This window comes from Nicotiana tomentosiformis, chromosome 12 (assembly GCF_000390325.3).
Source record: "Nicotiana tomentosiformis chromosome 12, ASM39032v3, whole genome shotgun sequence".
Taxonomy (NCBI): domain Eukaryota; kingdom Viridiplantae; phylum Streptophyta; class Magnoliopsida; order Solanales; family Solanaceae; genus Nicotiana; species Nicotiana tomentosiformis.
Window position 1 is genome coordinate 93489373 of NC_090823.1, and position 22528 is coordinate 93511900.

The 22528-nt window shown below is 35.1% G+C and overlaps 1 protein-coding gene and 1 long non-coding RNA gene across 4 annotated transcripts; both read right to left on the bottom strand.

Annotated features, from left to right (window-relative positions):
* Positions 1-2992: 2992 nt before the first annotated feature.
* LOC104115003 (CSC1-like protein RXW8) lies at positions 2993-14248 on the bottom strand. Of its 3 annotated transcripts, none has more exons than XM_070192245.1 (12): positions 13986-14248; positions 12710-13072; positions 12097-12243; positions 11663-11726; positions 11288-11497; positions 10480-10659; positions 7798-8096; positions 7077-7347; positions 5913-6191; positions 4366-4599; positions 4108-4291; positions 2993-4024 (listed from the first exon to the last, which is right to left on the bottom strand). In XM_070192245.1, the coding sequence occupies exons 2-12, from the start codon at positions 12991-12993 to the stop codon at positions 3399-3401; spliced, it is 2778 nt and encodes a 925-aa protein (XP_070048346.1). In that variant the 5' UTR covers positions 12994-13072; positions 13986-14248; the 3' UTR covers positions 2993-3398. The 3 variants fall into 3 exon arrangements, with proteins under 3 accessions (XP_070048346.1, XP_070048347.1, XP_070048348.1); XM_070192246.1 differs by having other exon boundaries at positions 12710-12802; positions 13986-14247; XM_070192247.1 differs by lacking the exons at positions 11663-11726; positions 12710-13072; positions 13986-14248 and having other exon boundaries at positions 12097-12226.
* On the bottom strand, positions 8275-10473 carry LOC108948299 (uncharacterized). Its single transcript, XR_011413129.1, has 2 exons — positions 9364-10473; positions 8275-9294 (listed from the first exon to the last, which is right to left on the bottom strand). It is a non-coding gene; the product is annotated as an uncharacterized lncRNA (long non-coding RNA).
* Positions 14249-22528: the final 8280 nt, after the last annotated feature.

Below are 22528 nucleotides of genomic sequence, written 5' to 3' on the forward strand. Positions count from 1 at the left end.
CAAATATCACTAGTTTCTCAAATTATACATGGGGAGGCAACTAGATTTTATCATCATACAACTATTTTTCAACTTTCATACAATATTTAAATAAATAAAAAATATAACTACAACAGAATACAATTTACCTACAATTTTACTACAATTTCGTAAGTATATTGTATGTCATGTCGTCTTCTTCTTCTTCTTCTTCTTCTTCTTCTTCTTCTTCTTCTTCTTCTTCTTCGAGTTTCAATCTGAAATTCAGCCAGAATCAAGTCTAATCTTCACCAAGCACCCTCAAAATTAAGATATAAATTCCAAACAATATTCCAAATTGTTTGCAACAACACCCAATCCAAACAAATAATGATTTTTGAAAATCCAAATTCGAATTCAAAGCTTTATGAGAGATTAGTGTTCGAATCTTCAATTCCTACGACCTGGAGGTTACTTCAGTAGGTTGATTGGCAGAAGACAATTTTTAGGCTTACCTTATTGAGAGAGAAAAACGGCGAGAGAGAAAGATGAAGAAAGAAAGAAAAATTGATGAGAGATGCAGCAGTGAGGAAAGAGGAGAGGAGAGAAAAAAGAAAAATGATCTAACTAAATCCCCTAATTCAAGGCACTAATAATGGATTGTATATAATTTATAAATAATCTTTGTTTAGGGTGAGTAATATACAAAACGAGGATAATTTTGGTAAATAAGTTTCAATTATTGTATAGGAAGGAAAAAATCTCTTTTGAGAAAACTACCCTCTATAGTCCCTCAAAATTTTAATATCTCATATTTTTGCCCATTAACAAAAAATGGCCTTCCGGCCCAAACATATTACATCTAATAGGCAGAAATATTTATTTTGTATATTTTTTGTATAGTGACAACCTATTTTGTATATTTTTTGTATAGTGACAATCTATTTTGTATATATTTTGTAATATACCAATATTCAAATCTATTTTCACCGAAAGAAATACATAAATATCCATGTAAATATATGTCAATGGTGGGCCTGAAATTATGATTCTCATCAAAATCAACTAATGACATATATGTGAAAATTTATTTGGTAAAAATCAAAGGATTTCCCGAGCAAAGAAAGTTAGCCCAGAAAAAAATGAGACAATAACAGAGAGCTTGAGATTTTTATTCAAAGGGTGGTTGCCCCTCTCTCTTTAGCCAATGATTTTCCTTTTTCACTTTTAAAATAAAATCAACAGCCCTTGAATTCCTGGAAATACGTACTACTATACAGTCATTTCTTCAGCATCAATCAACAACAACATCTAGATCTCTCTTTCTCTGTATCTGTTTCTGTGATTTTAGTTCCTCTTTTTTGGTACATAACAATTGAGACAATGATGATATTTTATCCGGATTCTGGGCTAACTGGATCGGGCATAGAGACTATCCGACCCGTATCTTGGCCTGGCAAAGCACGAGACAACCGGAGATTCAAAGGTTTTTACTTGCAGCCATGGCGTGGTCACCTCTCTTTCAGCGATCTGTCTTTGCAGATCTGGCCTCTTAGTTAAGTACTTTTGGGCTAGGCACTAGAATTACTTTTGGGCTATAAAATGAATATTGTAATTTTAGGCTACCGGGTGTTAAAAATTTAGGCCGAGTGGCTATAAATGAATTTTGCTCTATTTTTTTACTACTGAATTTGTTATGTTAATCTCTCATTACTATGGGCTCCTGCTTGCCCAAATAAAAAAAAAAAGGAAAACAATTTCACTCTCATGATTGAAGTCACAATTTACTATACATGGCGTTGGCATTAGGGGTGTTCAAACCGAACCGAAAAACCGCACCAAATCGAAAATCAAACCAAACCGATAAAAAATCCCGACTAGGTTTGGTTTGGTATTGAGTAAAAAAACCCGAACCAAACCGATATATATATATATATATATATATATATATATTTTTTTTTCTTTAAAAAATATTGAAATATTTGGGATCCTTTCATGTGTTAACCTTGAAAGCGTACATTAACGAAAATTATTATTTGACGACTCAGAAAATAACTATCACGCGTTACTAAAAAAATTCTCCCATTAGAATATTGTAATATATCATATGTTTGTCAATTTTTTCAGTATTTACTAAACATATATTCACTTATCAAAACTTTATCTATAACTTTAACAAAGTAAGATTAGAATAATATTCATGTAACAAAAAAATCTGAAAACTCAAAAAACCCAACAAAATCGAACCAATCCAAACCGATATAGTTGGTTAGTTTGGTTTTGATAAAAACCGAACCAACCCGGTACATGTACATGTACACCCCTACATGACGTACATATACTAGTCCAACAGGCCAAAAATAATTACAACACAACAGTAGTTGTTTTGGTTAGAATAGCACGGGCTAGCCAGTTTTCGGACTGGTAATTGAAAGATAGCCATCATTTGCAAAGTCGTTGAAAAATAAGCAATATTTTGCTACAACACGGAAAGTTCCCGTATAATATACTGGAGATTGGAGCACCTGTGTATGAACTCCAGCACACAGAAAGTTCTAGCATAACAACTGGAGATTGAAGCACTTGTGTATCAACTTCCAGCATATTATATTGGAACTCTAGCACATTATAAAATTCCAGAATGTTATGCTGGAAGTTCACACATAAAAAATTAGAACTCTAGCATATTATGCTGGAATATTATTTTCGGATTTTAATAATGCTTTTGTTCAGATTTATCTTTGCATGAAAAGTGGTTAAATTTCAACTACTTTTGAAATTGTGGCTATTTTTGAATATTTCACCCGTTGTTGGGATCAAATGGTTTTATGACCCATTACAAATTTATTTTTAGTTTTACAATCTCATCTCTTTTTTTTTTACACATGAGAGATCTATTTGTTTTTACATGTGAGAGATCTTAAAAAGACATTTTCTTAATTTAAACATTGTAAAAAGCCATAAAGGTCTATTTCCTCGTTGTTTTCCCATGTGTTCTAATATTTTATTCTTCTTATTGCATATTACAACTTCATTTAAAAGAAACAAAATCATACTCATATCAAGCAACAGTTCACCATTACATCTATGTATTTACACGGGTCTCCATAATCATGGAACCATCTATACAAAATATCAAAAACATATAGGGAGGAATATAAAATAATCTTTAGGTACCTCTAAAGTGTTGCAGCTTCAGACGCCCCCGAAGAATTTATATACACTTCCAAGTAGTCTCTTCAGATGGCATATTCCAAAGAAAAATATTTTCTCTACATTTCACGAAGTTTCTTCTCAAGGCATTTCACAAATCAACCATGCCATACAATCGACAGTCATAAGATTGCACATTCAGCACAGAAAATATTCATCTACTTGGCACATGATTCTTCTGCTTCCAAAGACGTACATGATGAAGAAAGACGAGGACTTCTAGTTTCCTAAGATGCATGTGGTGAAGGAAGACGGGGACTTTTAATTTCCAAAGACTCACGTGGTGAAGGAAGACGGGGACTTCTAATTTCCAAAGAACTACGTGGTGAAGGAAGATGAGGACTTTTATTTTCGAAAGACGTACGTGGTGAAGGAAGATGAGGACTTTTATTTTCGAAAGACGTACATGATGAAGGAAGATGAAGACTTCTATTTTCCAAAGACGCATGTGGTGAAGGAATACGAGGACTTTTATTTTCCAAAGACGCATGTGGTGAAAGAAGACGAGGGCTTTTAATTTCCAAAGACGTACGTGATGAAGGAAGACACGGAGGACTTTTATTTTCCAAAGACGCATGTGGTGAAAGAAGACAAGGGCTTTTAATTTCCAAAGACGTACGTGATGAAGGAAAACGAGGACTTTTAATTTCCAAAGACGTACGTGATGAAGGAAGATGAGGACTTCTAATTTCCAAAGACGTACATGATGATGGAAGATGAGGACTTTTAATTTCCAAAGACGCACGTGGTGAAAGAAGATGAGGACTTCTAATGTCCAAAGATGTCAAAGGAAGATGAGGAGGACTGTTACTATCAAAAGATGTACATGATCGAGGAAAATGAGGACTTTTCCCTGCAAGCAACAAAGCGTCAAGCGTGTCAAAAAACATCCAGATATATAAGAGTGTCCTACAACAGTCATTAAGCTATTTGAACCTGGATTAATGTCTTCTACATCATGAACCTTATGGATACTCATGTTCTCTTCGTCACTTTCAGGAACAGCTTTACCCGGTGTAGGTGAAGTTGATTTGAACTGACAATAAGCTGATGTGAGTTGTTGATGCATCTCTATCATCCTCCCACATTCCTCATCCTTCCTATCCATGTCAATGAGGATCTGTACAAACGCACACAAGAAATAAGATGCATACATGGAGGAACATATAAAATGGATTGTACAATTAGTCATACCTGAGCAGGAGTGTACTTGAATAATGGTTCAAACCTTTGCCTGCAGTACTCATTGAAGAGGAGTGTACAGATTATCAATGGAATAGTGAAGCTTGATGCTGTTGAAGATTTTTTAAATCCAAAGACTGCCAAAGCTATAATTTGCATCAGCACCATTGAGAAAATTGTGGTGTTGTGCACAATAGGCCAATAGGTTCCACCAGTTTGATATTTTGTCACATATACATTGAGGATCTGAAAGTTTCCGTACGTTGTCAAACCACAGGCTATAAAGCGGAAAAAAGATGCAAGCGCATGGATATCATCAGTGAAAAGGAAGGTACACAAGCTGATCAGCAAAAACATTGAGAATAAATCCCTTTACTCATCTCAACAAGTACTGCAGTGTTTTTATAAGCAGAAAAGGAAACTTCTTGAGTTCTAATAGAGAAGCAGTGAGAAGTGAAGTGCATAAGCTTCTTCAAATAAAGCTTATAATTTAGAGGGAATACATAATTTAGAAGGAATACAAAAATAACATATTTTATATATATATATATATATATATATATATATATATGTGTGTGTGTGTGTGTGTGTGTGTGTGTGCGTGTGAGAGAGAGAATAACTATTCTAACATTAAAATTGCAAGTAACACTGTCAATGTCCTACAACAATGACAATACCAATCTCAATGGTTCAAGTATCAAAAAATTGCAATTTCAACAAGCTCACAGAAAGATAGCTTCAATAACACATGTTGATTTTTAGTTTTGAACTAATCAACTATAGAAAAGAATTATAATGTAGCATCTAATTTCATATTTAATTGCTTTAAGGTTAGCTTTGTTTTAAGTCATTTTCTATCTTTCAAGTAATCGTTTTTAGATCAAAGTTGGAGAATAAAAAAGTGAAGGAGAGAACACAAGAAAAAGAGAAACAGAATCATCAAAGAACCGTCGGCAGAAGAAAAAGTAGAAGAGAAGCAGAAAAAGCGCAAAAGCAGAAATCGCAACAAGAAGGGTCACTTTGAAGGGGGGAAAAGAAGCAAATCAAAAGATGCACAGAAGAAATAAATGGGCAAGTGTTTTTGAATTGCGCAGGTTGGTAAGACATGTTGTTTGGTGCAAATTAACCATGTAACCTTTAAGGAGGTTGACTGTGAAATGTTCATTAACTCAACTTGTATTAACCTACCAATATTTGGCCCAAACTGCTTATTTGATACCTCTAGAATTCATAAAAGAACACACATTGAAAACTACATAAGAAGAAGACAATAAAGGAATCACGAAGAATGCGGAAAGAGGAGTCCTGGTTTTCTAAAAGCAAAAGGTCCTACTTTATCTTGTAGCTACCGTTTACTAGTTTTTCCAAAAAATTTTATCTTGGAAAGTCAGATTCAAAAGAAATGAACATCTCTCAGAACATACATACTGATAAAGAAAAATGTTAGTGCCAACAAGAATGTCCATTCTAAAGACTCAGTGACCAAAATAACGATGAGCTAATAGAGATAAAAACAAGAGGATGTAAAAGAAGATTTAAACAAAATGGGAAGTATTTACCTGATTACGATATACAAAGTAAGCAATGGAAAAATAAACCACCAAGAATGGGAGTATTAAAGGTGCCAATATGGCATATGCAAAGCCAAAAAGCCCAAATAGGAGGATCCTCGGAACTTCTGTATGGTATGGAAAAGTCAGTGTTCCATGAGATGATGGTTCCCTGTTTCTGAGAATAAACCTGGAGAACAATCTGCAGATGATACCAAATGGTTGTATGAGTTCAACAGAGAGACTTGCCCAGCCTGATGTCAAAACATAAGTCACAAAAAAGGTGGCCTGCAAGAAGAAAAATCATATTATGCAATCAATCAACTCTTGTGGTCACGTGATTAAATGAATTATACCGATACCAGTATCATTGATGAAAGACTAGGGTAAACAAACTAGTCCATTTACATTGCTAAGGGAAACGTAGATACTGAGGAAATTATAAAAAAGAAGGGGAAAAAGTAGGTGTACGAGAGGTTCTCTAATCCCCAACTAGACAGGTTAGAAGCAGATTTGGCACTAGAAGACATCATTATGCTGCTGTTGTTTTGTTTGGCTTGCAATCAAATTCAACCTCAGATTTTAAATATTTACCTTCTCTGCCCTTTACAAATCAAATGATGTTGAATACCAAATCAAACAATGTTGAAAAGCAGCAGTTTTGTTTGACTTCTCTTATTTTCAGTGTCAGAAAATGGAAGATATTTCCCTTTTCTGCCTTTATCAAATCGAACAATGTGGGAAAGCTAATATATACTTCCTTAAGAGGATTAGTACCTTCCCTTTCCACTCCTGAATAACCTTGAATTGAATTTTGCACAACTTGCATGTAATATTTCCATACCACAAGTTTAATGCTAAAACCAAGATAGAAACTACACAAAGAAGACCAGCTCTGGCAATCATCAACCAACAGAAAAGCTAAAAGAAGTTATTATCGTTAATCACATAAGAAAGCCTCAAAATAAAACAATATGAATACCTAAATTCAAGATATAATGATATATATATATATATATATATATATATATATATATATATATATATATATAGAGAGAGAGAGAGAGAGAGAGAGAGAGAGAGAGAGAGAAGGTGTATATTTATCAATATTTAAACAAGATAGTTATACCAAGAGGGAAAGCAGGTAAACACACGGAGAGGGGGTGCAGTTACCGTTGATGGCACAGCCGTTGAAAGTAGATTGTTTACATCCTTAAAGATTTTGTTTAATCTCTCAATAACAGAACCGGAGACAATGTTACCAAAGAAAACATTCCAGATGAAGAAGTATATAACTTTTATGCATGCACTCCTCTTCCTGCCACTACGAGAGATAGAGCCCTCCATTTTAGAAAATAGCATCATCAATGGAGGAACAATGTAGGAAAATAAAATTAATACAACACTTGGTAGATATCCAGTGACTAGCTGAGTCACTCCTTCCCTGCAAGAAAGAGGGGGAAAAGGATTACTACATTGCTCGTGTATGTTTTCCTCTTATAAATTGAAAAGCTCTAATTAAAGCAAACAGGAAATATCATAATACAAAGGAAGAAGGTAAAAGTTCCAGCATCATCCTCTCAAACAAATTAGGTCTTGAAATCGTGCAGCCAGACTTTATTGATATAATGTCCATAAGCTATCTACATGCACACAACCTCCCTCCCTCCCTCCCTCCCTCTCTCTCTCTCTCTCTCTCTCTCTCTCTCTCTCTCTCCCTCTCCCTCTCTCTCTCCCCCTCTCTCTCTCTCCCTTCCTCTCTCTCTCTCTCTCTCTCTCTCTCTCTCTCTCACACACACACACGCGCGCGCGCGCACACATGGAATACCACTTGTACTCCATGTACAAGTCAAGATACTAGGTCAAAAGAAACGACGACAGAACACTGCATTACCTCTTTAAAATTCCTTTAAGAAATGGAAATGTCTTTTGCAGCTTGTCGAGATGAACAAGACTTTGTGTTAGTGAAACGGGCACAAGGAAAAATGCCACAAAAAGTATAGAGGCCACTAGGAGCGCAACTCTACGAATCCAAAGGAGTCTGTAAGGAACACAGATGTTTGACCAGTACATATCATCTGGTTCTGGAGCAAGATCCGTAACCCATGACATGGGATTCTTAGATTGAAGACCTTGAGAAGCAACTAAAGCAGCATACCGATTCCTGAAAAAAACTAAAGCAGCTGCAGACTCCTGCAAGAAAATTTTATATACTTCAGTTCACGTCTTGTATTGGCTAACAATAGTTTCAAAGATGCAACTACCCCAATTTCTTGGAAAAAAGGGTTGAGCACAAGAAAGCAAATCACCAATAAAAGCCAGCAGGAATACGTACACATACTCAGTTACATATGCAACTAAATGTCGTCTCTGTCATTGAAGTGAAATATTAGTGTGTTAAGAGGATGGATATTGAGCCTAGCTAAGGCCCAAAAGTTAGCCCGCAAGGTGAAGATTGCCGAAAACTGTATAAGGAGACAGCCCATACCCTCAACCAATGTGGGAGTCTAACACCCCCTCGCACACCCAAGACTTGACATCTGGAGTGAGGACAACATAACATGAGGGCTTAACATTAGGTAAACCAAGTATAGGATGACTCTAGTCTAATAGACTAATACCATGTTAAGAAAATGGATAATGGGCCTAACTCAACCTCAAAGGTAGCTCATATAGTGAGGATTGCCTAAGATCATATAAGAAGACAACACCATATACCCTCAACCAATGTGGTGATTCTCACAGAGGATGGAATTTCATGAACTTTTTAAGCATTTAAACTTTGGAGCAATAGCCTGCGACAAGTTAGTTCTTACTAATTATTATTCACCAACTCATGGAGCTTATATTCATCATGCTGCATGCCAAATTTTTAAAAGTCAATTGTACACAACATAAAATTTCAGATAAAATTACTTTCACAAAGTACCAAAGAGGTAATGATGGATACACAGTATTGAAGAGAAACTTTGTCCATAGGTATGCAGCGGCAAAATCATAATAAAAAGTTACCATCCTTTGGCCAGGTTTCAGTGCAACCTACTCACAGGCAACATAATTCATAACGAGCATATAGAATATGCTTATTATTTGCAAAAACAGATGACAACGGAAATCTTGACTGCTGGATCATGCAGTATGAACACACTTGACAAAGTTAAGCAAAAGTTCTAGAAAGTTGAGTGCTTTATGAGAATGGGAAACAGAAAGGAACCTAGATTACATTTTCTCCGTCATTAGCATTAAAAACATAGAATTTTCGTCACATTTCTAGCTTGATTGCAGCAGAATCATGCGAAATAATCTAAAGGCATTGAGAGTTATCTGAGACAGAGAGAAAAAATGAGCGGGAGAAAAAGACAAAGATACAACTATGGTTATACAAGCACAACTAAAACGTCCACAAACTTGCATCTTGCATGGCAGAAAATGTACAGAAGTGAAATTCTCAACCCACTACCTAAAATCTTTTTTTTGTTCCTTAAATACTTTATATGTTGCGTAGATAATATGATCCAGCTTATTCCAAGCAAGTAGCAGTATTCAGTCATCCTAACATAGGAGATCCAAAGCTACAAACGAAAAAAAAAAAGAGGAGAAGAAAAAGGATCCAGAGTAGTTTTGCACTCGGTTAGAGATAGTGGCAGTTAGAAGATAGTATTTTGTTTACTCACTAAACCCAGTGTTATCAAAGGCGAAAAGCGCAAAAAAGCTCTAAGGTCTGTTGGGGCTTTAAGCGCAAATAAAGCGTGGGCTTTAATGAAAAAAGGCGCAACCGGAGAAAAAGTAAAAATATGTATATGTAGTCTAAGACTAATAATTATAAGCATGAATAACAAATATACGGGTAAAGAAATTGGAAAACATTTACTATAAAGTGAAATATCAATTGTTTAATGATGCCTTTTCAAGATTACACTCATTGGCAAGTAAAAGTATGCCTAAGAGCCTTGATGCGATACTAAAGCGCCCACAAAGCGAGACGAAGCGCTCAACCTGTTTTGAGCCTCGCTTTAGGGCTTAAGCGCGCTTTAAGCGCACCTTTGACAACACTGGCTAAACCTCCAAGGAAGGAATACATTGAGAACTTCTAGAATGAGCACTTCTACCTAAAAGCCAAAAGACAGCAATCAACACTCTCTTTGTATCAAATTTGTCCGTCATGGCCACTCCATATGTTTATTTGCAAGGTCCGTTACTAATATTATCATCCTACCATTTTCTTTACTTCCTTCTCAATTATGCTACCAAGAACCAACAGTCAGCCCCAAAATTCAAATTAAGCAAAATAAAAGATGTGGCCACAGTTTTTCTCTTTACATTCATTGATATATACACACACACACATACACACACGACACCAACCATAAATATTTTGTGAAAGTAAACCACAGAGTACAATATGGTAGGCAGAGAGTATAAAAGCAGTGAACTTATGTCAACAGACTGAAGAGAAGCTGAGCAACAAAATGTGCTAAAAACTTCATGAAGACATAATCTTCTATGCAATAAAGGATATGCGCATGGAAGATAGCCTAACATATGAATTATGGAATATAATGTGGACAGATGTGACCTTTTTTCTCAAATCTGAATCGTCAGAATCATCTCTTCCTTTATCACTAACACGCTCAGCAGGAAGCATCTTGAAAGAGTGATTTGTTCCTCCACAAAGGCCACATCTCATTAAATTTGATCCAGGACAAAGTTCTTCCGGGGCTGTTTTAAGCATCTTGAACACCTCCTCTGCATCAGTCTGTTGTCATATAATCTATGGCACATTAACCACCAAAGAAAGAGAAAAGCAAAGGAGCAAAGAAAAAGCCCAACCAAGAAGATAAATATCAAAACACTAGCGTAAGCAGAAGCGTAGATCAAGAAAAAACCAACTGTTATCTTTAGCTCATGTAGATATTTTTTTTAACTTCTTATAGGATATATCAAAATGGTTTATAAAAACACAAAGAAGAAGAACAGAGAGGGAGGTGAGGTGGGCGTGCTGCTCGAGTATTACTTTTCACTTAGGTCCATTGAATCCCGCTTGTTTAAAACTAGGCGTTTTTTCAAATTTTCTAAAAACTTAGCAAAAATTTCAGTTTCAAAAGTGTTGAGAAAAATGCTACTAACTTTTTTTTCCTTTAAGCAAAAACTGCCAAACAAACACACCTTAAAAAATTTATAAAAAAAAAAAAAGAATTGGCCAAAAACATTCACCTTGTTTTCAAAACAAATGGGACCAATTCGCACTAACCAAAGAACCTTAAGATTGACCACAATGGTAGAGTAACACAAGATTCAAGAGGTAAGCTTGGATATTAGGACTTGAGGTCACCATCCGAAATGCTTTCTTAGTTAGACCACAATAAAAAGTGCCTTATTCTTACCAGCAGTTTCTGAACAGGGCCAGAGCGATAAACAATTTGATGAGATAAATAACTTGATGCGTAGTAATTCGTGAAGAATTTTTCCACTGTATGACTGTATGATTCTTTCTGAGACTTTGGGATAGCACGGACCAGAACTGTGAAGTAACTTGGATGGCAAAGTGATGAAGTGAAGTACGCCAGCCGCTTCCTTGAGATACTTTTGTACTCCTAAAAGCAAGCAGCAAAATTTTTAAGAAAAAAACTGCCATAGCATAGTACGAAGTATCTAGTACAAAATAAACACATCCATAGCGTAGTACGAAGTATCTAGTACAAAATAAACACAAGTTCAAAAGAAAAGCAGATAATTGGGAAATAGCAATAAATTCTTACAAAGTAAAGAAGAAGACAAGCAGAGCAGGATATAATATACAGTGCAAGGCAGTGCACCCAGAACCTGAAGAGAAAAGAAACTCATGAATCAGGAGATAATGTCATCGTCATTAACACATTTTCTGCGAACATCGGAATTGGTAAACGTGCAAGTCGCTCTCTTCTATAATAGTTCCTCTCTACTGGGTAATACTAATTTCAGATGCAAAATGCAGAGAAGGCTAAACTTAGCATTTGCTTTTTGTTTTTTTTTGGGTAAAGCTTGGCATTGCAGAATTTTGGACACTAAACAAAGACAAAAGCTTTCTATTGTCATTTCTTCATATGAAACAAAACCACCACTTGTACTATGCATCTGTACATGTCCATTTATAAGGGAATAGATTAATTATCACATTAAAATAATTAGCAGCATACTTATACATGTTTCATACCATCTTGACCCTGCCTCAACATTCACAATAGTGAATACCTCCAATGACTCAGCTGGAATTTGCTGACGTCGAATATCTTGACCAAAATAATTAAGAGGCAGCACCAGGAAAAGGCCCAGAATAGCTGCAATGGAGAATATTCGGAAACTGTCCACAATAAGAGCAGGAAAAGGTAAGTACACTTATAAGACTAATGGTACATTGACCTGAAAAAGGAGGAACAAAGACAGGCATGCAGTATACTGTCAACTAACAAATTTACCATCTGACACATGCTATACATCCTTACTGGGAAAAGCACACCATTTGAGCATATCTATTAAAGCTAGTATAATGAAATCAAGTTGTCCACCTTTATAATGAGAGCAATGTCTATTTTAAGGTCAGGCCATGCAAACAAGCAATAATATTTTCCCCAATAAGTAAACACCTTTTCAGTGGATTCCTCAGCTTGATGAAATATTCCACAAAAAACAATAAATTTCAGTAGGAACGTGAACGAACTTGAGGGAAAAAAATGTTGCCAACTCTGAATTTCAGGCATTAAATTGACTTTTTTCAGCAAAAACAGAAGAGGAAGTAATTAATACAATGAGGAAAGTTCAGCTTTCACCTGAAAACAATCATTCGCACCAACACTAGTGCATCCAAGCCCCCGGCAGCAACTATCTCTTCATCAGATGCTTCCCATGCCTTCAAGATCCAACTAGGAGAAGGAACAAATCGGTTAAAGCAAAAGGTACCGAGGTGTCTTGTTCGTACATGAGGAGCAAATCTCTGGCTGAAGTAGACATTCACAAAAGTTGGTTGTTTCCTCAATAAGGAATACAAAAAGAACAGCACCACACAGACTGCAATATTGACTCCAGCAGAAGTCAAAAGAGCATATAGCTTCATCCCCGTCTTCCAAATAAGCCAGCAAAATCACTGGAAAACATCCAGTAGCCAAAGAAAAGTTGTGTTTGCAGTCCACGAACTGCAAAAACAAGTGTATATTGGAAATGTTTATTTTTTCACAAATATGATAGGACTAGAGATAATCACTTCCCATAAGTTTAAGCATTAGTCATGTGACGCGAAGAAAATACATCCTCCAAAACCAGCAAAAAGATGTCCCTCTTCGATCACCAAACTGTCTGGTAATAACCAAATGAGAAATTGTACACCACACTAAAGTTTATAACTCTAATGTATCCTAAACTTGTTTAATGAACTATGCTAAAAGTTACATTAAATATAATCGCAACAGCTACACTAGCATAACTGCATAAGGTATCATTTACGAGCCACAGCTTCAAAAGGAAGGCCTCGCATGCATGCGCACATCAATCTTGTAGTGAACGCCCAATTGGGAAATACTAAACATAAGGGCATGAGATTCTAACTCATGATTCCAATTGTGACGTCTTGACCGCTTGGGTGCGGTCAAATGGTCAATTAAGTGGGGTGAGACGCGAGGTCTCTAATTTTTCCATCTGCCCAAGCCTCGGCGGGCAGAGTTACCCGTATTGTGTTGGTATGAGTTAGCAGGTACTCGGTGAAATAGTCTAGGTGTGCGTAATCTGGCCCAGACACCCGTCAACTCATCCAAAAAAATTGTGATCTGTTGACAATTGAACTGTTCCTCGGGAACCCCCATTATATTTTGTTCACAACAGTCAATTTGGGTGGAAGTCAAATTGTATAAAATAATGGCAATTGCCAGGAAAATCAATTAAGAGGTAATAAACTTAAGTAACAGCAATGTACACAACCAAAATTCAGTATACAAACTATGGACAAAACTAACAAAAACGTTGATGGAGAAACTTTAGACAAGAATACGATTGAATTAAGAAAAGAAGAAAAACGAATTGCAGAAATCATAAAACTAATGATAGGAGAATCACCTGAAAGTGAAGGAATAATCTCAGATTTCAGCAAACGAATCGCTTAAAGCAAGAAAAGAGTAATTGCTTTTCACTTGCCAGAGAGAAAGAAGTGTACAGAAAGATAAACTATTGCTTTTGAAGTTTCCAATTGCTTTTACTTTGTGGGACAGAAAAAGGTGAGCTGCTTAAATTTTGAGGAAGAAAGTAGTGGAGTAGAATCGGAGGCGCGTCGCTTATGTTCCATTCTACTGTTTTCAGGAGGCGCGTCGGTTGAGAGTGACTAGCTTTGACTATTTAGTCTTTACTCTTTTTAGGGTAGAGCTTTTTTTTATATAATTTGTTTTGTATAATAGTATGATTTACGTGATGAGAATGTAGATTTTGCGGGCCCGACGGAAGTGCCACGTGGAGTGAAAGAACTATGACGGTTCAGAGTCCAGAGGGTTGGAATACCGACCTAACTGTCATTGTCCCACTTTGATTGGTGTATACAACTTTTAAGCAAAGGAAATTCTATTGGAATTTTGTTCACATTAGAAGTTCTTGATTTTAGTTCTATCCTACACTTTCTCTATTTTAATTTTTGTGGTGGTAATAGATTGAAAGTGTACGATTTTTTTTAGAAAATAAATTATTAACTATCTTGTTATTATAAAAAATCTCAGTAAAAATATTAAAAATTTAAAATTGAGTTATTTTAAATAAGAATGTATAATATTCTTTTTGAAATAGAATAAATAAAAATTATGACACATCAATAAAATGTTGCTTCGCAATTTTTAACTAATGTGTTAATTTGCATAAGATGTAAGTTATGTACAATTCTTTTTTAAGATTGCAATACTCTTGCTGAGATTTGCGGCGTCATCACCTAAGATTACATGCAAGGAATACCAATGAAATCTTAGCACAAAAATAACTTTGTCGAACTTCATAATCAAAGAAGAACTAATTGCTAGTTTGAATTATATTCCTATCCATCCATTGGTGAGGGCCCAATAAAATTTGACAAATTTAAAATATGTTTATTGTTAAATCATGTTATTATCATGTCGACGAGAAGACGAGAATAAATGCACGTAACTATCCATCCTCAAATGCGAAGGTTGTAGGCAGTGAACCACACACCCTTCGCTGGAAAAAATTATATTGTATTGCTAGATTAATTTTTCTGTTTTATTATACGTTGACTCCCTAAACTTTTCAGTATATTTAGTTTTTTATATTTTAATATCCTTGATAAAAATTCTGGCTCCGTCACTGATCATAAAAATTCACGTTGTGAAGCTAATGGTGGCCTTCCATTGAAGGTTCACTTTCTTAGGTCGTAGTGTCTAGTGTGTTCGTCAATACTTCAATTTAAAAGAGGGAAAATATATAAATTGTCTTTAAAGTTATCCGAAAAAAATTCATTTATACAGTTATTTTTTCTCAAACAATATATTTGTATTAAAAATTCATTAAATATATATAAATATTAAATTTAAAACTCAATCATTAATTAGTATTTAAAGTTATCATTCTAAAATCTAAAACTTATAAAATTAAAATTCTGACTTTACCTCTGCGTATCATATTCATGTAGTTTAGAATATTACTTAAGCGTCTCTGTGCATGGGAATTCCTTCACATGCAATGGGAACCCTATCACCGTTCATTAGCATATTTGTGTACTCCGTTCGTCCTTGATTGTGCACGAAATTTTAGAGTTTGTTTTTTGGAGATTGTTATACAAATAGCCGGTCATATTCAATATTTATATTTTTTTATTCGATATACATAGTTATACATATATTATATATGAATTATGCATATATATTATACATCTACCATCTATTTTTAGTTTAAGAAATCAAGTAAACGACTATGAGTAAAATATTTTTTTTTTTTGGAAAACATTTGTGATTTCAAAATTGTCATGACATTTAAGTGTTATAAAATTATGTCATTAACGTAAAATAATAAATTTAAAATTAAATTATTTTTAAATATAAAAATATACTAATATTTATTTTGGGATTAGACGAAAAAGGCATATGCCGCAAAATAAATGGAATCGAACAACTAAGCATTGTTTTTATTCTCATTCTTTTATATATCAAGGTTAGGGTGGCAAGTGGGCGGGTCCAGACCCGGGACCCCGGGCCAAACGGGCTAAACCGGCCAGTACCGTTTGGCCCGATTTTAGTGGGCCAGGGCCGGTCTCGTGGGCCGGTCCTATGCTTTGGGCCCGCCAGGCCCGGGACCATTTAGCCTGTCAGGGACCGGCCCGGAACCAGACCGGTCCCTTAGCGGGCCAAACGGTCCCAACGACTATAAATTTTTTTTTTAAAAAAAAAATATAGCCGTTGGCTATTTATAAAATCGTCATTTAACCCCCCAACTTTGTTTTAACCCCAACTTTGTGTGTGTATATATATATATATATATATATATATATATATATAAAAGTTATACTCGATATAAGATGTATATATAGTATAGTATAGTATAGTGTATATATATATATATATATAAGCTATATTCGTAATTAAATATTGAATATTAAAATTTAGAATGTTAAATAAAATTTAGGTCACAATTCTATAATAAAATTTATAAAGCATTGCCTTAGATATGTTTTTTAACATCCTTTTGTCTCTAATATCTATTTAATTTTTTTTTTAAATCCGTTAGGCCCACTTAGCCCATTTAGCCCGCGGGCCGGGACCGTTTAGCTCGGGACCAAACGGTCCCGGTCCCTACAAAAAGACCACTTAGCCCGGGACCGTTTAGCCCGTTTAATTTGGGACCGGGACCGTTTGGACGGGCTCATTTGGCCCGTTTAGGCCCGGGACCGGCCCACTTGCCACCTTTATATCAAGGGCATGTTTTTATCCTATTATAATAAATGAATATTGAGAAAAAGAATTTGTTACTAATTAATTATAGTGTCATGTTATGTTTATCGTGTCAACCACGTGTTTGCTCCAACTAACTTATGACTAAAGCATAGTCAATTGATCGATTGAATGATTGTTATTAGCTGTAAAATAGATAACATGTCTTTAGTTTCAAACAATTATTATATCAAAAAGATCTTGATATATTATGGCATATCTATTTACATCGATTACTATTTCTTTTCTGAAATTGAAACTAAACCTCAAGTGTGTAAATTTAATGGTATTGAATTTGTACGAAACAACATACATGGTTTTAAACATATTGATCTAAACTTCCATCTCTGAATTAAGCCTAATAAGATCAATTAATAAAATAACTACGAGGTGTTCTAACTAATTAAAAAAAAGCTTTTACTAAACAGATTTACATATTCATATCTACTTCTAATCCACAAATCTTACAAAATCAGGTTGTAGTAACTCAAACCAAATATTTTCAAATTTTATTTATGTTCAATTCATTGTCGTGCATCAAATTACACAGCTAATGTCCGTTAAATTTAGAATGCATATTACAATATTTTTATTTTTAGCTAGTAAGCCAAACTCTACCTTAATACGATAAATGTTTCAAGATAAAGGCAAAGTAACAGAAGCATCTTTTGTTCTCTTAAGTAACTACTCCTAATTATATATTCTCAAATATATTGTCACTTTGTTAGTCGGGAAACAAACTTCCAGACCAGATAACTACTATCACCAATTATAGCTTTGTAATTGCTTTTTTCTTCTTCTTTTGTTTGCTTAAAAGTTAAAACAATTGAGCTTTTTTGTGACACATAAGTAGCTAATAAAAGTGATTTAAGTCTATATATATATATTTGGACGGTGTGAAATGCATTTACATGTTGGTATAATTTGACAGATTACTCAATTACATATGTTTAATCATCACCGTATAAAACTTAAAGGATGAAATTCATAAATAGCCTATTTTATCATTGCTAATTGAAAATAAATCACAATCTCAACATTAATTCAAATTTAGCCACTTTTCTATGCGGAAATAATATTTGGACAAAAACGCCCAACTTCAAAATCGACAGAGATCCGCTTCTTATCTTTCAGCTTTTCGAACTCCAGAATATTAATATGGAGATCAATTTTTCTAACTTAAAACTTCAGTACTTTGCCCTGGAGTTCAATTTATGTAACCTAAAATATGAGTTTTTCTGTTACTCGTTATTTGAGCTTTGTCAACGATTTTTGAAAATATGAAGTGGGCTTCTTACCAAATGAACATGAAAAGGCATGAGATCTTGACTATTGAGCAAAAAAGGAAATCATAATCATTTTGACTGATGCGTGTGAGTGCTTTTCCTGATAGGAATTTTCGTCCTTGTTTGATTTGATGTTACGTCCCTGCGTTAACAATTTGTTAAGGGGTGTTTGATCAATTAATTAATGCAGGAAGTGGTATACACTCGAGAGAAAATGTCGTAGTTCCAGCAACAATACCAACTCCAGCACAATGTATTAGAATGTTATACATGTAGAAGTTTAACATATGGTAGAAGATTACGCCTACATCGTGCAATATTCAATACTTTATCTCATTACGATTCAGTGGCGGACCCAAGAATCACAAACAAAAATTAAACTAAACTCAAATTTAATTAGGCTCGTGATACTTTCCTTGTAAATAAATTAAAACTTAGATTAATTGGCCAAGAACAACTTAAGTCACTAAGAATAATATGTAAACACAAATTGATGGAAATTTGAGAAAAAAAGTTAATGGAATAGAATTATAACGGCTCAACATAAACTAATTAACTAAGAAGGCATCCAATTTATTTACTGAAAGTCACAAATTGTTAAAAAAAGTAATAATTATAGATTAGTAATAAAAATCTAATCACAAACTAATTAAGGCAAAGAAGTAAAACGGTGTAGTCTCTTTCTCTAATTGTGTATATATAAAAAAGCTTTCCTAGTCTAAAAATAGAGAGAGAAAAAAGAAGACTTGTGTGTATGTGGGTTCAAAATAAATTTTATAACAAAATATCTTCGGAGAAAGAGAAGATATATATATATAGTATTATTTTTTTACGAAGCGGATTCATATGAACCTCGTTGACTCCATGTGGGTCCGCCCCTGTTACGACTTATGATGTACTTACCAAATGATTGGTTTAATGCTAAAGAATAACATTAATCTTATTTTTCTTGGTTGAACCTATAACTTGGCTTATGTAAACACGTAGTTTTATTGGGGTGATCTAAAAACGCAGAAGTCTAATTCATTTTTTTTTGGTAAATAAGATTTTATTACCAAAGGCATTGTACAGTCAATACAAAGAAAAAAGCTACAGATAGGCAACTGCAGGATATACTTCTCACAACTAACATCTACTTTCCAAAGTTACTAACAAGACAGACTATATTATACAGGATAAAAATTTAGATTTTCAAGCTCCTTAGCAAGTTTTGTCTTCTGTGATCCCCTATAGAAGATTTCCTGTATAATTCTTCTGATGATGCTCTTAGGATCAACTTGTTTATTCTGGAAGACTCTCTGATTTCTTTCAATCCAAAGGTGATAAACACATGCAGCCAAAGTCATTCTAAAGATCTCTGCACTTGAACTTCTTCTTTTTGCATTACCTTCAGCCCATCTCAACTCATCTGGCCAAATCATAGCTGTTCTATCAATTCTTTGCCATTGCAAGAGCTTGTTCCACACCAGTGCACATACATCACATTGGAAAAAAGAGGTGGGATATACTTTCTAATTGAGAAGCACACATAGGACATGTTTGATTATCAACAACCCCCCAATGCATCAACCTATCTTTGGTGGGCAATCTACCAAGAGCTTCCAGTCTTAAGATGAATACCCATTTTAGAGATCCAAGATTATTGCAGACTATTTTCCTCCACTGCACTTTAGGAAAATCACCTCTCATCAGCATATATCTTCTTAATGGGGAAGGTTTCCATACATTGTAAATCTTCTTCTATAATCCCAAATTGCTGAAGGTGACTGCACTCCCAAGAGGCTTGCTTAGCTGTAGTTTCCCAAATTTTGCCTCCCTTGATGTAATAAGTGTGAACCCACTTAACCCATAGTTTTTTTATTCTTAGAACTCATGTTCCATAGCAATTTACTAATAGCTGTCTTGTTCCATATAACTATATCATGGATATTAAGACCACCAGCACTAGTAGGATAACATACTTTCTCCCAAGCAAGCACTGTTTTTTTTTTTTGTCATCTCCACACCTCCGGTCCATAAGAATCGCCTACATGTCGCTTCAATAAGCTTTATCACCATAGTAGGCAAATATTTGTGACCAATAAATCTGGATTGAGAAAAGTACATTCTTGATCAACTGAACTCTGCCTAAAAAGATAGAAACTTTGTTGTCCAGCTTGTAATCCTTCCCAACATTTTTTCAATTAGTGGTTGACATTGGCAAAATGAAAGTCTTTTTGTGCTAAGCGGTACTCCCAAGTATTTGAATGGCATCTCCCTAGTGGCGAAGCCAGGAAATTCAACAAGGATGTTCAAACCTTTGCTAGTGGGCTATGTAAGGGTGTTCAAAGTCTATTTTTAATCAATAACAAGTAATATTTTACCTTATACGGAGTATAATTTTCCGGCGAAGGGTGGTCAGTTGACCACCCTTGGTTGCAAGTAGCTTCGCCCCTGCTGATCTTCCCTCTAGAAAAGCCAAGTATCGCCAGTATAACCCGCTGTCCTTCATCTCTCATCCCTCAAAAGTAGATAGAACTCTTCTCTTTATTTGCTACCAAACCTGAAACCTGAGAGAACTCTTGAAAACAATTATAAAGCTTTTGCACTGATATTAAGCCACTCCTACAAAAGAGTAGTAGGTCATCTGCAAAAGCTAGCTGAATCAGCTCAATTTTGTGCATCTTGGGTGATAGTTGAAGTTAGGTTGCTCATCTAATCTTTTCAATATCCTGGAGAAGTAGTCCATAGCAAGAACAAACAGGAATGGAGACATAGGGTCTCCCTGCCTCAATCATCTTCTAGCTGCAAACGGTTCGGTAGGCCAGCCATTGATGCCAATTGAATAAAACACTGACTTCAGGCATGTCATGACCCATTTTATGAACTTGTTCGGGAAATTCATATGTATTAATACCTATTCAATAAAAGGCCATTCCAGTGAGTCATATGTCTTTTGCATAGCCACTTTTAGCATACGCCTTGGAGATATCCCTTTTCTGTCGTATCCTTTAACCAATTCATGACTTAGAATTATATTGTCACGTATCACTCTTACAGAGACAAAAGATGATTGGCTATTATCAATAAGTTCATCCATCACACTCTGCAATCTAATAGTTAGTATCTTGAAAATTATCTTGTATAAGACCGAGGAACAAGAAATAGGCCTAACTTCCTATATTGAAGAAGGATTCTTCACTTTAGGAATTAGGGTCACTGAAGTGCAGTTAATTGGCTTATACATGACGAATGTTTCAAAGAAATGTAATACAATAATAGTAATGTCATCATCTATCACAGACCAAGCTTTTTAAAAAAATAGAGCATTGAAGCCATCCCCTCTTGGCGCTTTCATATCATCTATATCCTGCGGAGCCTGGTAAATTTCTTCATGTGTTACTGGTTCAATCAGGAATAGTTGTTGACTTCTGGATAAAACTTGGCCTCTCCTACATATCTCTGGGCTAATAGCAGGTAACTGTGTTGTGGTTGTCCCAAGTAGACCTTTGTAGAAGCATATACTCTCCTCTGCAATTTCACCTTCATTCTGAATCCACTGCCTAGAAGAGTTCTTTAACTTTTTAATCTGATTATGTGCAGCTCTATTTTTTACATTTGCAAGTGAATTCTCTGCCAAAGGTTCTCAGTTCACACACCCCCAATATCTAGAATAAAGTCATTAAAATCCCTGGTTTCAGACTCTACTACTGCATTGCCGTAGATTCTATCCTCTGGTCGCAAGATTGTGTTGAAATCTCCCATGATAAGCCAGGGATTTTGAATACCATTTGCCAAATCCCTCAATTACATCCACAAACCTCTTCTATCTTGCACTGTATGTAACCCATATACAACAGTATTATAAAAATCACTCATCATAGTTAAGCTTTTCACATATCCATGTATAATTTGATCTGTCATGGATATCAGTTGGAAGTCGATCTTATCAATATCCCACATTACCCATATCCTGCCTCTATTACTGTAGTGGTAGTTCGCATGCCATGCCCATCCTTTAGCAATTTTTCCAATGATACTTTCAGCCTTTTGTTCCTTTACCCTAATTTCCAAAATAGTAAGCATATCAATTTTATTTTCAATAATGAAATACTTTAGTTCCTTCTGTTTATACAACTTATTCATCCCCCTTACGTTCCAAGTTACAAGCTTCATGTAGATAATGAATAACTTGAGGTACCCCCTCATCCAACTTCTGTCCACATTGTCCCCCATCTTGCACTGTAGTGGCCTGGTACTTTGGTATATCTTGAATCACCAAAGGACTAAAGCCATTATCAGTGTCAATAACAATATCTGTTTTAGGACTTGCACAGTTTTTTGAAGCTGCTTTACTTCTATCATGTAACCAGGCATTTTCCTTTGATGTTTGGGCTTCATTCACTGCTTGACTTCC